This window comes from Coturnix japonica, chromosome 9 (genome assembly GCF_054131305.1).
Source record: "Coturnix japonica strain WE chromosome 9, WE-NBRP24, whole genome shotgun sequence".
In the NCBI taxonomy this organism is placed as follows: Eukaryota; Metazoa; Chordata; class Aves; order Galliformes; family Phasianidae; genus Coturnix; species Coturnix japonica.
The window spans coordinates 29679672-29692110 of NC_140671.1; the positions used below are offsets into that span (position 1 = coordinate 29679672).

General features: G+C 54.4%; 1 protein-coding gene across 7 annotated transcripts; it reads right to left on the reverse strand.

The window, feature by feature from the left end:
• Positions 1-225: 225 nt before the first annotated feature.
• On the reverse strand, positions 226-11416 carry TMEM240 (transmembrane protein 240). 7 transcript variants are annotated; one of them, XM_085509078.1, is made up of 5 exons: positions 11015-11178; positions 10091-10335; positions 9722-9828; positions 5153-5361; positions 226-4939 (listed from the first exon to the last, which is right to left on the reverse strand). In XM_085509078.1, exons 2-5 carry the CDS (start codon positions 10145-10147, stop codon positions 4791-4793), a joined length of 522 nt encoding a protein of 173 aa, XP_085365204.1. In that variant the 5' UTR covers positions 10148-10335; positions 11015-11178; the 3' UTR covers positions 226-4790. The 7 variants fall into 7 exon arrangements, 6 of the variants coding, with proteins under 6 accessions (XP_085365204.1, XP_032304638.2, XP_015738303.1 ...); XM_032448747.2 differs by lacking the exon at positions 10091-10335 and having other exon boundaries at positions 9722-9863; positions 11015-11416; XM_015882817.3 differs by lacking the exon at positions 10091-10335 and having other exon boundaries at positions 11015-11227.
• Between the last annotated feature and the right edge of the window lie 1023 nt (positions 11417-12439).

Sequence of the window (12439 nt, forward strand, 5' to 3'; positions counted from 1 at the left end):
GTTTACTTTGTCACCGAGCTGCTGTGCTCAGCATCTCCCCACCCAGCCCTGACGCAGAGGCTGGGAATGGCATGGCCTTCTTTCTCCTATTCCCTGCTCAGGGCTGAGCTCAGCTGCCTCCCCCACCCCAATTCAGCCCCACTTTGATCCCAGCAGCATCACTCAGTGCAAAGAGTATGAGGTGGGGGGTGGGAGGGGGGAGAAAAACCACTCGGATGCAAAACATGCAAAAAAGAATATTTTACTGACAAACAGCAAAGGGTGGGCTTGGTTTCAGGAGCAGAACTGGTTACCTACTGTACAAACATATCACTGGAAGGGAAGGAATGGCTGAATTACGCTCTCTCGTTGACCCAAATAAAATCACAGTGTGCTTTTCCTGCTGCCTCCCCCACCACGTGCTCCGGGACGTCCCTCAGCTCGGGCACAGCAGCCCTAATGCCATCTGCACGGGCAGGTGTGCTTAATAGAAAACTGGCCATTATTGCTTTTCAACCACAGTAGGGACTGCTCTGGGCTTGGAGAATAATCTCTCCCTCTGTTGTTATCGAGTTGTACCTCTCCTGTCTGATGCATGCAGAAAGGGTTTGAATGCAGAAAGAAAGAAAGAAAGGATTAATGATCAGGGAAAGCAGCACCCTGGGGTCTGCTTTCTGTTGTGTCTTCACTGCAGAGCAATCCCAGGAGATTCCTCCTGTGCTGCCCTGCCCTGCTCCCCTGTGTGCAGCCCTATCACATCTGCTCCACCAGCGGACTCGGGGTGAATGCATTCTGGTCCAAAGGTCTTTCTACTTCTGCTGAATGCATGAATAATGGAAGAACTTCTGGTCTTTCACCTCTAGAGATGCTCTGGGAGCTTCTGTTGGTTGTTTCTGCATTTGAAGCTCTCCCATCATACAAGTGGGGGGGTGGCATTAGAGCGGGACTGCCCCAGGGCTCTCCTGCCTGTGCCCTCTGAGATGGAACCCAAGGTAAGTGAGGGCTCCTGCTGTTTGCACGTGCCTCCCACAGTCTGATACACTGGCTCATGAAGCTTCAGCTCCCCATCACCCTCTGCACAGATTTGTGCTTTGCAGAATCTCTACATGGTTGAGGTTATGGGGGGACCTATGGGTCCAGCTCAAGCAGTGCTGCCTGGGGTGGGGTGACCTCACCCTTCTCTCTCCAAAGAGACTCCACAACCTCTGGGTAATCCGTACCAACACTCCACACCTACACCATGCACAAAGTGCTTCCTGATGCTCCAGTTTGTGCCCATTGCCTGTCTCCCATCCCTGGGTACTGGAATGAGCCTGGCTCTGTCCTCTTTGCTCCCTCCCTTCAAGGTTACTCATACAGATGGGTGAAATCCCCCTACAAGCCTTCCCTTCTCCTGGGAGATGCTCTGCTCCCTTCACCATCTCAGCAGCTCTTTAGAATCCTTTGGGACTGGGTATTCTCTTCTCCCAGCTGCGTGCAACTGGAAAATGAGGTAGAGAACAGAAGCGAGAGCCACCAAAACCACCGTGCCATGGTGTGAAGCCTGGGAAGTGGGTCTGGGATCCCTTCTGGGCCTCCTACAATGCTTGGCTACAGTGATTCCAGATAGGAAGCAACTGGACGAGATGGCCTTCATTAGCACACAGCTCTCCTACAAAGAAGGGACGCTGTAGGAACAGAGGAAGGCTGGCATAGGTTGGGTTCGATGTGCTGCTCTCAGGGAGGACTTTTCCAGCACCAATCCCAGCTCTGGAGGATCAGCACGCACAGTTTGCAGCGCTGTCTCTGCTCTAAAAATAACCCCTTCCTGAAGCAGCACAACGTTCCTCCACCACCAAATGCTGCAGGAACCTCCCTCGGAGCATCTGGTGGCCGAGCGCTGGGACACAGAGCACACTCCCACTCCTTGTCCAGCTCTGCACCCTGCAGCATCTATTCTGCAATGCCCTGACCCTGTAGTGGCTTCTCCCCGGTGCCACTACCACTTTTCTCCCCACCCAGACCCTTTTCATATGGGGCTGTCGCTGGGTTTTGGGTTGTTGTGGTCTGGTTTGATTTTGTTGGTTGGTTTTGGGTTGTTTTCCTTTGTTTTGTTTTTTTTTTTGGGGGGGGGGGGGGGAAGACTGGATCAGAGAACAACAAACAAGTCAACAGTAGTAACATCTCAGACAATGAACGAGGAGAAAACACCCCCACACCCAGACGGAAGCAAAACGCACACATGCACGGGGAAAGAAGACAGAGCAACAGCAGACTTCACGTGGCCAAACAGCAGCAGCCTCAATGGGACAGAGCAACAAGCAACCGCAGTGCTGGGAACACTCACCCCAAGCATGGAGCAATGGGCACGTCCCATAGGGTCACATCTATAGGAGCTCCAAAGGAGCCAGCTGAGCCCAGGAACACGGAGCTTTCTCACATTGAGGTTGGAACTAAACCCCTAAGATCACCCAGTCCAACTGTTGAGCTTGCCCGGCATTGCCCTTGCACAGACCACGTCCCTTGGATAGTGGCCTTGCTGCTTGGAAATGAGTTTTATCCCTTGTTTATAAAGGATAAGAACCAATAGGGCATAAAGCCCTGCTGGCTTTATGTGTCCTGCTCTGCAAGAGAAGGGGCTGCTTCCCATGGCTTCAGGAGCAGAGAATTATTCCCAGTGAATTTAATTGCACTGAGAGTATTTTCTTGTTCGTTTTATTTTCTGACTGAGTGTAAACCAAACAAAGCTCACGTGCTGATTGCTGCAGCCACGGCAGATTAGGAAACCTTCTGTTCTTAAAGCAGGGAGATGTGCACCATGCAGGACTGGTTTATGTCTTCTAGAGCCTAACAGGCTTCTGAAATCCCACTGTGGATCTGATGATCCACATGAGCTTCCACCTCACTCTCTCCAGCTGCAAAGTTCACAACCAGATACCAGAGAAGGGCAAAGCCAATATGTTTAATTCTAAGGTGGTCTGTTTCTTTATTCTATCTTATTTTCCCCCATAACTTGTTCTAAAGACTCAGCGTTTGTCCTCATCTCAGTGAAACTTTCTCCCTTACAAAATATCACCCCATCTTCAACTCAGAGCTGAATGGTCCCCACCTGTTCTCTGCTACAGCTCAACCTCATGGGCCCATGGAGATGGGCATCTTCTGTCCCCATAGGCTGTGTCCCTATGGGCAAGCACACAAAGGAAGCTGCAAAGCCTCGTGTCTTGGAAAGGAAAAGTCACTCCCCAGATGCTAACAAGGGGCTGAGGGCATCGCAGAAGTCCTAATGACAGACAGTCAAGCAGACAGACACAAATACAGACTGGGCAACTATCGGGGCCCTGACAGAAACTGGGACTCCAAGACAAGAGGCGCTATGGGACAGCAAAGGTAGGAACTGGGGAGAGTAGCTGTGGTTGGCCTTTGGCTGCCTTTGAGGGCTCATAAATAACAGAACAGGTTCTTGGCATAGGAAGCAACCAAAAGGTGATGTGGAGAAGCTGGGATAGGGAGGAGAAGAGCTGGGGGTCATGGCGCCCTTATCCCTTCTCTGACATTACAACCAAACAACAGGAGGCCATTGACAGAGTCAAGGAACCCACAGAAGAAAGCAGCAGTCCTCTAGCGCTCAGCATCCTTTAGTTCTGCACATTTTCCCATATAAACACAAGCCTGCTCACCATGAAAGGAGGAATGAAGGAGAAATGGCAGCTGTGGGGCCACCACCTTTGGTTCTCAGCTCCAGCTCCTCCCTGGCACATAACAAAGCTCCCAGCCCAGCACATCCCTGCCCACCAGCATCGCTCCCAGCTGCTCTCCAGGACATGAAGGTCTCCGGGTGCAGAGTGGGGCTTCAGACACACCATAGCAACACTGAAACCCACACCTAAGCTGTGCCCAGCAGAAGCAAAACCAAAAACCCCACAGGAGCATCCATTGCTTTGACTTCAGCCCTTCCTGGCACATCTGCTTTGGGAGGTGAGTTTGGCTTTAGGCCCATGAGCCTCAGGCCAAGCCCAGCTTGCTGCAGTGCTCCACATGGCACATGGATGAGGGCACAAACCAGGTTTAATGCCTCTCAGCCCCATCCACTTCTCCACCCTCTCTAACAGCAGCAAGGAGCAACAGCACCAGCCCCATTGCATGGGCTGATCCCTCACAGAGCTGCTGCCCTGCTAGGAAGATTTCGCAGCTTGCTTAAGGCAGGTTTCAGTGTGCAGCAACACGAAGAACAAATCCATCACACGTTCCTTCCCCCACAGCAATGCCCAAAAACATGAACCAAAGCAAAGGGAAGCCGCCCTCCCATCTAACTGGCAGCAGCCCCTGTCCAAACCTGGTACCATTCTAACAACAGAAGGAACAGAGAAGAGCAAAACCAAACCAAAGGACCAAAGAAACAGGGGACTTCTAGCACTCGGATGAGAAACTGCATCTTCTTCATGTACTTCCACCTCCATACCCTGGGGCAACATTCCCTGCAGGGCAGCTGGGTGTGCAGGACAGCCGTGAATGCCAGGTTGAAAGTATAATGCAAATCTCTTTTTCTCGTTTTGTTTTGGTTTGTTTTTGTCTGCTTTTTTTTTTTCCTTTTTACATATGTACACAAGTCTGACAATAAAACGTGGAACACAGTGCAATGTCTTGGCTGCGTAGCATCCAGGACTGGCTTAGTTGTGCATCGTGGTGTGCCACGGGGGGACACACGGGATGGAGAAATAAAATGATGTCCTCGCTGGCTTCCAGTGAGGAGCAAACTTAGAGCTGTTCCCCTGGAGGAAGAGCAAAGTCCTCTTTAAAACCTCACTGCAGTCTCTGGAGGGGAAGGAAGTTCCTTAGAGGTGCCGCGGGCTGGGATGCCCGTTATGGTACAGCTTCTGTTTGATGTGCACCATGTTCCCGGTCGCCTCCTCGTACTGCCTGTGGTGACGTTTCCTGAACTCCTTTAAGTTACAAAACTTTGGAATCCAAGACCAGGAATTGTCTGGAAGGCAGAAAGGAGAAGGGAGATATTACAGGGATGTCGAGATGGTGCAAAGAAACCCAGATTTCAGGCCATGTTTCATCAGTGCTCTGCACACACGTGCAGACACACAGCCAGAGCCCTCAGCTCCATGCACAGACAGTCAGGACGTGGCCATGAGCAACATGGAGCCACCAGAGCCCAGCATTTGGATGTGCTGAGGGCTGCACTTACCGTACCGCCGGCTGGTTCTCCAGGCTCGCACAGCGTAGTGGAGAACCCCATCCATCCACACCAGAAACCAGCTGATACAAAAACCCAGCAACAGTCCCAGCATCAGATCGATCTCTTGCTTGGTTACATTGTCAGTCACAAAGTAGTTCTCCGAGGAGTCCACCACGGACTGATCCCCGTCATATGGAATGACGTAATGGACGTGGTGCCTGTTGTGGGGAACAGAAATAGGGAGAAGCATCAGTGCAGAAGAGCAGAGCATGTTTTCCACCAGCACCTGCTTGCACAGCCAGGGGGTCTGAAACCCTACCAACACCACTGGGCTCAAAAACAGAAAGACAAAGAGCAAAGCACAGCACCCTGCAGCACAGAGCTCGCGTCGCATTGCTGACACAGGCTTGAACTCATCATCTGTAATGCAGTAAACAACATTCGGGGCTGCAGAGGTCTCTCCCTGAGGTCAGCCATGACTCTGAGGATGCACGAGTTGCAGATCCGGGTTGTATGTGCAGGTTGATGGAGAATCAAATAGTGTCACAAGTGAACTTCTGCTGGCAGGATCTTAGTGAAAACAGCCCTGGTCTTCATAGGGGTAAAACAGAGCCCCATGTGGGCTTGGTGAGTCCCTAAGAGGGCAAAGCTTGGGAGACCTGTAGGCATTTTTCTGCTTCAATTTGGCTTAGCAGGACAGAGTGGTGCCTCTGGGATGGGGTGGGGAAGAGGAGCAGCCCCCCAGAATCCTTCTGTTGGCAGCTCGAGCCCTTGGGGACATGGCAGGAGCAATGTGGAGGCATCAACGCATCAGTATGGAGAGCTATTAATAGAGTGCAGAGGTCCTGGGTCCCCACCACAGCCCGAGGGAGCTGGAAACTGGAACGTGGCCTGGATGGCTCTGGGAGACAAACCCAGGGAGGGAGGGCATCACCTCTGAGCCTCCATGCTGGGGGCCAAGCCTTGTGCCCAAAAACACAGCCACGTGCAGCTGCTGTTGGTACCAAAGCAGCAAAGGACCTGTGAGGTCCTTGGTGAGCACCAACACCTGCACCCCTGAAGCAAGGCAGTAACTGGGTTCACTGCTTTGTCCCCAGCTCAGGTGGGACATTGGCAGACACACTCCTGCCCATTCCCAGCCCTTGTGATGGGGGCAGATCTCCCCCTCCCCTGATCAAGCTGTGCATGAAGCCCCGAGTGCAGCCGTGATGGAGCAGAGCCGTGGCCAGCATCCCTGGGACGCTCCCTATGGAGCTGCCCAAAGCGCTAATGTCCCTTCCAGTGACCTTGCGAGCCTGCTGGCTGCTGCAGCCCAGGCACAGCACCAGAGCCCTTCAAAAAGCACAGCTCTTTAGGATCTGGGAGAACAAAGCTTATCCTATGCTACTGGTCGGACCCAGGATGGGCACTGAGGTGCACCCATCCCAGGGGCTGCAGGAGGCACGGAGCCTCTGTTCTGCATCTCTGCCTGACCTTGCAGTCTCTCCCCAATGTGCCAAGCAGCCCCAGCTCCAGGCAGAGCCATGGCCAGCAAAGCTGGGCTGCAGCAATGGGGACGGCTCCATTGCAATGGTGAAAATGCCTTCCTGGGATCCTTCATGCTATAGCAGCTGCTGGGTGCCCAGGGAAGGCCTGGTGGTCTCCAGTACAGACAGTGAGGATCCCCGGCCTCTCAGTGTATTCACAGAGGGTATGGGGACAGGAAGGATTAAGGGCTTGTCCAGAGTGTTCAGAAAAGGAGGAAATAGAGGAAAAATGATGGGTGTTGGTGCTTGGCTTTTGCCACAGCGTCTTTGCCTGGGAGGGACAGACTCACCCAAGGTCACCCAGAAGGTCGGCGACAAGGAGGAGACCACAACCAGAGCTTCTGAGCTCCTCACCCTGTCCCATGCAGGGAACTCCTGAGCCCCCGGGCTGTTCTGATGGGTCTGTGCTCCATGCAGGTGTCATCTGCTTTGCCCAGCTCACCCGGCCGCCACGGACGCCCTTTGGTGATTTTCCTTTGCATGACATCACCCAGCTCCTGATCTGCTGCCAGCCTGCTGCTTCCAGAGAGGACCCTTTCCTGGCTGGGACAGAGGCACCAGGAGCGGGGCAGTGCTGTGTTTCTGCGGCCCTACACAGCCATAAAACATTGTGGTTCCTACAGCAGGGACAGCCCAAGGAAGGGGACAAGAGGGGCTGTGGACAGCCTGGATAACTTGGAGCTGGAAGGTGCCAAGGATCCTCTCCAGCAGCAACATTCCTGCACTGCCATCAGCAGGAGCTCTCAGCTGTGGCTCTCAGCCCTTCTACCTCCAGCAAGAAGGCAGATGCTGAGAGAGGAGCAGCCCCCATCTCCAGGTGTCAGAGCTGGCCCTGCTGCTCCACTGATGCTGGCCCTCCATGCACCATCAACACACCAGCTTCCTTCCCAACTCCCCACCAAACAGCCATCAGTGCAATTCAGATCTGGCCACCTGTCCCAGAAGAGAAGGGCCACGAAGCAGCCATGGCAGTCACTGAATGCTTGGCACTGCACGGCCTCTCTCTGACCTCCTGTGGCCACAGCTCCCCTCTGATTTTACAAACCCAAAAAGCACCCACTCACATCACTCTTGTCCCAGCACACTGCTACCTTGCTTCTGCCATCAAGTGCCAAGAGCATCAGTCTGAAGCAGCACTGTGTGGTCAGAGTTCAGAAGCCCCTGGAATTGAGCTGCTTTGTTTCCCCAAGATTCTCAACCCTTATCAACTCTCCCTACTCACAGCCAGTGCTCAGGAACATGGAAACCAGAGCAGAGTCCTCAGCTGCAGGAGACGAGCTGCATGGGGCAAGTGTTAACAGGTGTTATGGGAGACAGCAGGCAGAGCTTTCTCCCTTCACTTGTCCTGGGATCTCTGTGCAAGTCATGGGCCATCACAGAAAGGCACAGGGGATGGCACATCCCTGCCCCACCAGTCGTGCAACCAGGAGACCCCAACAAGGCACCCCAAGGGCAGCCAGGGGCTGAAGCCTGGGCTCTGCCCTCAGGTCTTGCACTCTGAACTGCAGCCAGATCCCCCTCTTTTTGTTACCAGCACAGTCAGAGCCCTTTATCAGGACCTGGTGCCACCTTTCACAGCTTCATGATGTACCCAGGCAGCTGTGTGCACAGGGCTGAGCCCAGAAAGCAGCTACAAAGAGGATGTGGCACGTTCATCATCCACCCCTTGAACCAGAGGGAGCTCAGGGCACAAAACCCCTCACTCAGGAGTGAAGGCAGCTTTAGTGTTTTGTTGGCAAGATCCGTCCCTTGCACGTACCTAAAGGCAGCTGGTGAACTTCCACCTTTTGCTCCCTGTCAGCTGGACAGATTGTGTTCTATACTTTCTAAGAAATGACCTGACTCCATATGGGGACATTGCCACGGCCCATTCATCTGCAGCCCTGCCCCACACTCAGGCTTGGCCAGAAGGACCACAGCCACTGACACCAGCAGGACCTGGCAGTGTTAAAGCACATCACCAACAGCTGATTTCCAACACCACTGAACACAAGCACAGCAAGCAAAAAGAAGAAGGGATCGAAGAGGTGGGGGACAATTCTTACACAAGTGAAAAAGCATCAAGAAGTCCCCAAAAAATTACCCAAGAGGAAGGCAACCCCTGACAAATTGAAACAAAGGTGCTGTAGATGTTGCTTTCCAACTGGCAGTAGTGGAGATGTGCACAAGGAGCCAGGCTGTGGGGTCTGCTCTCAGATCACTCTGGCCTGGCTCTGTTTGGCCCTAGAGGTACCTCCTTGCTGTTCTGCTACAGGACCCACAGGTCAAAGTAGGGTGGATGGGGTGAGCAGCGGCTTTGGTTCAGGTTTGCACACCTCAACTTGAGCTCAGCTCCCATCTGGGGCCACCAGAGGAAGGCAGAGGCTGGGAGGATGGATGGAGTGGCCGGGGGTGGCAGTGACCAGGGCTACAGGGATCATGGAGAAAACCCCAATTCACCTCCACAGCCAAAGCTCAATTCCTCAGCATCACCCACAGCACAAGGAGCGTTTTGGGGGAACCGAGAGCTGCCCAACAGTCATGGCAGGAAACTGCACAGCCCTAAACTTACAAGCAGCAAAGACATCACCCGACACCCCCCAGTGCCAGGCCTGTGCTCTGTGCAGCACCACGATGGCTCAGGAGAAAAGCCACCGAGAATTGGAAGCTGACTGACAATCACGGAGCCTCAAAGTGACACTGTCCTCAGCAGCAGCGCTCCATCCTGGGCACAGAGCTGCCCTGACCCCAAACCCTTCCATCCATACAAACCCACCCAGGGAAAGCACACAGCCCAGTGGCTGCGAAGGCAAAACACAGAGAGTGTTGGAATTCAATCCAAGTTCTTCTCCTCCCCAGGGCTGCCGGATGCCTGCACACACACACACACGCATGCACACAAAGGAAAATGGACTTCCAGGCCCAGGGCAAACTCTTCTTGCAGAAAAACAAACCAACCCCCCCCCCCCGTATTGATGCTGAGACACGGTCTGAATGCAGACAGGGCCTCCTCCCACCAGGTGGAGGTGGAAGGGGCCGGGTCAGGTGAGCCCGGCAGCGCAGGTTCACTCACCTGCCACAGTTGCAGTGACAAACTCGGTCTTCCCCTCTCAGATGCGGTAGGATGTAATTGTGAAATCTGTCCAGCAACGCATTCATGTCCATCAAGCAAGCTATTGCCTGTAAGAGCCCATAACCAAGGCATCTGGTCAACTCTGGATGATGGAATAAAACATTGACTCCAGTTTGATTGCCAAAGACTGAAGCGGTCATATAGAAAACAATCGCTGCTGTTCCCCGGGGCACACACACCGCACACACACACACACCGAGCGCACAGGGACGCGCGGGGCCGGGGAAGGGAAAGGAGGGGGGGGATGAAGGGAAGGGAGGGGGGGGGGAAGGTGGAATGGAGGGGAGGGAGATAAGCAAAATCTCTTACCATAACGATAGAGGCTCCCAGGATCATGAAAATCATGGTGTTTGCATTCATGGACATCAACTGGGTATCGGTAGCGGTGGGTTCCGGCCGCCCCCAGCCCGCTTTCTGCGAGCGGCGGCCGCGCTATTGCGCAGCGCGGAGCCCGGAGCGCATCGCGCTGCGTTGCGGCGGGGGGCGGTGGGGCGGCGGGGCGCCCCCCGCGCTCACACCCGCACTGCCCCGTACCGGGCGGCTCGGGCTGCCCGCTGTGGGGGGGGTTTGGGGGTAGGTGGGTTATGTTATTGTATAGATATCTAATTATTTGTTGTATTTCCCTAAGATAAAGGTGGAAGGGAAGGAGAAAAAGAAAAGAAATGCACCTAGCTTGAAAAATGGGATGAATACTCTAAAAAAATGCCTGCCCCCCCCCCCCTCCTCCCAAGGCCGTCGGCTGCTGGGCCCGATGGAGGTGCGCCACGGCGGCTCCGGGAGCGGGCACAAGGCACAGCCCCGCATGCAGCAACTGGAGATCGAACCAGCCGAGACCGGGGGGAGGTTGGGGGGAGGAGGAGGAGGCAAGCAGCAAAAAAATCACCCAGTCCGGGGGAGCCTCATTGCATCTTCTCCCCCCGACCCTCCCCCCCCCCAAAAAAATCAACCTCTCCCGATCGGCGCAAAAAAATATATATAAATAATTAAATATATAGAAATCCACCCCAAAAAAAACAACACGCCTCCCCCCCCCCTCTCACACACTCCCCGTCCTTCCCCTCCTCTAATCCCCCCCCCTTAGCCCCCCCCTCCCACCCCGGGGCAATGCCCGCAGCCCCTCGGGCTCCGGCTCCGGCGGGGCGGGATTCGGGGGGCTGCTCCCCGCCGGGCCGGCCGCCCCCTCCCCTGCTCCCTCCCTCCTTCCTTCCCTCCCTCCTCTCCTCGGGCCTTTACCTAAGGCGGGGACACGCTGCTCCGGTAGCGGCTCATCTCGAGCGGCAGCGCTGCGGACCTGCCCTTGCCGGGCTTCCCCCCGCCTGGCAGCCGCACGGTTTTCCCGAGCGGAGCCCCGGCAGCGGCGCTTGGCCGCATTTCCAGTCCCGCACCATCCCCACCCCGCCCTTCCTCCCTCCCGGGTCTTCCTCGCTCCGATCCCAGCCCGAACTCGCTCCCTGGGCTCCCTCCCTGCCGTCCCGCAGCCGTGGGGGTCCCGGCCTCGCATCTCCTCATTCCCACCCCGTGGATCAGAAACGCCACGAAGGGGAACGAACGTCCCATCTCTCGAGCCCACGATCCGAGGGAAGGTCGAGCTCGGGGCTCTCCCATGGTTTTACATCGTCACGTCGTTGGGTCGAGGTGACACGGGCCACGTTTGGGTTCTCCTGCAAAATAAAAATAGGTCGGTGAACAGGTAACAACTTTTGTCGGGGTTGGTCGGATGTGCCATTAAACCATAAGATGGGGTCACACAGCCCGGCAGCGCTCACATCATCACGTCACATTCAAGGTTACCATCACCTTGCTGGCACCCAGTGCTGCTCGGGGCCACCGACACCTTTTTGCTGCTTTGAGGGTTTGCATTCTTGCATCTTTGTTTTCCTTCAGCTCCTCAGGCCACAATCAGCCTCCTTATGTAATGACTTGTGTTATATAAACTCCGTTCTTCAAGGAACAGTCATTAACCTACTACTGGGTATTGGAAATAGCAAAATACTGTCACACAATTAAAATCACTAAACGGTGTCCTCAAATTAGAGCACAGATTGCATTGCAGACCATATTTTATTATCATTCTTTTAATGAAACCACGCATGTGAAGCATTAAGTGCTGAGTGAGGCTCTCCATGGCCCCATCACACCCAGCTTTGCTCCAACCTGTGGTCAAGAGCTCAGCCCAAAGCTCAGCACCCAGCAGTGGGAGATGGGGCTCCAGCCATCCCCATTCTGTGCTGTCCCATGTGCTCCTATGCTGATCCCAGCATATTTTCACCTGAGCTCCCACGTGCAGCTGAAATTAAAGCTGAAATTACAGCTGGGTAGTCTGCTTAGCAACACATTGACTGGGATCATTGATGGATGATGGATTCCCAGGGCATCCAGCAGCACCGAGGGCTGAGGAAGGGCTGCCCTGCACCACACACAGCCCAACAGCATCACCTGGGTGATAGAAAAGCAGAATCCACTCCTAGAATGGCTTGAGATGGATGGGACCTCAAAGATCACCTGGTTCCAACCCAATGGGAAAGCAGAGCTGAGCTGAAGCTCTATTTCATAGCAGAGATCTCCTATCAGCCAGACCAAAGAAATGCACTGTGCCCACCAAGCACAACCCGAAGGGCTCTGTACAGGATGAGTTCAGCTGAAAACAGAAAACATTTC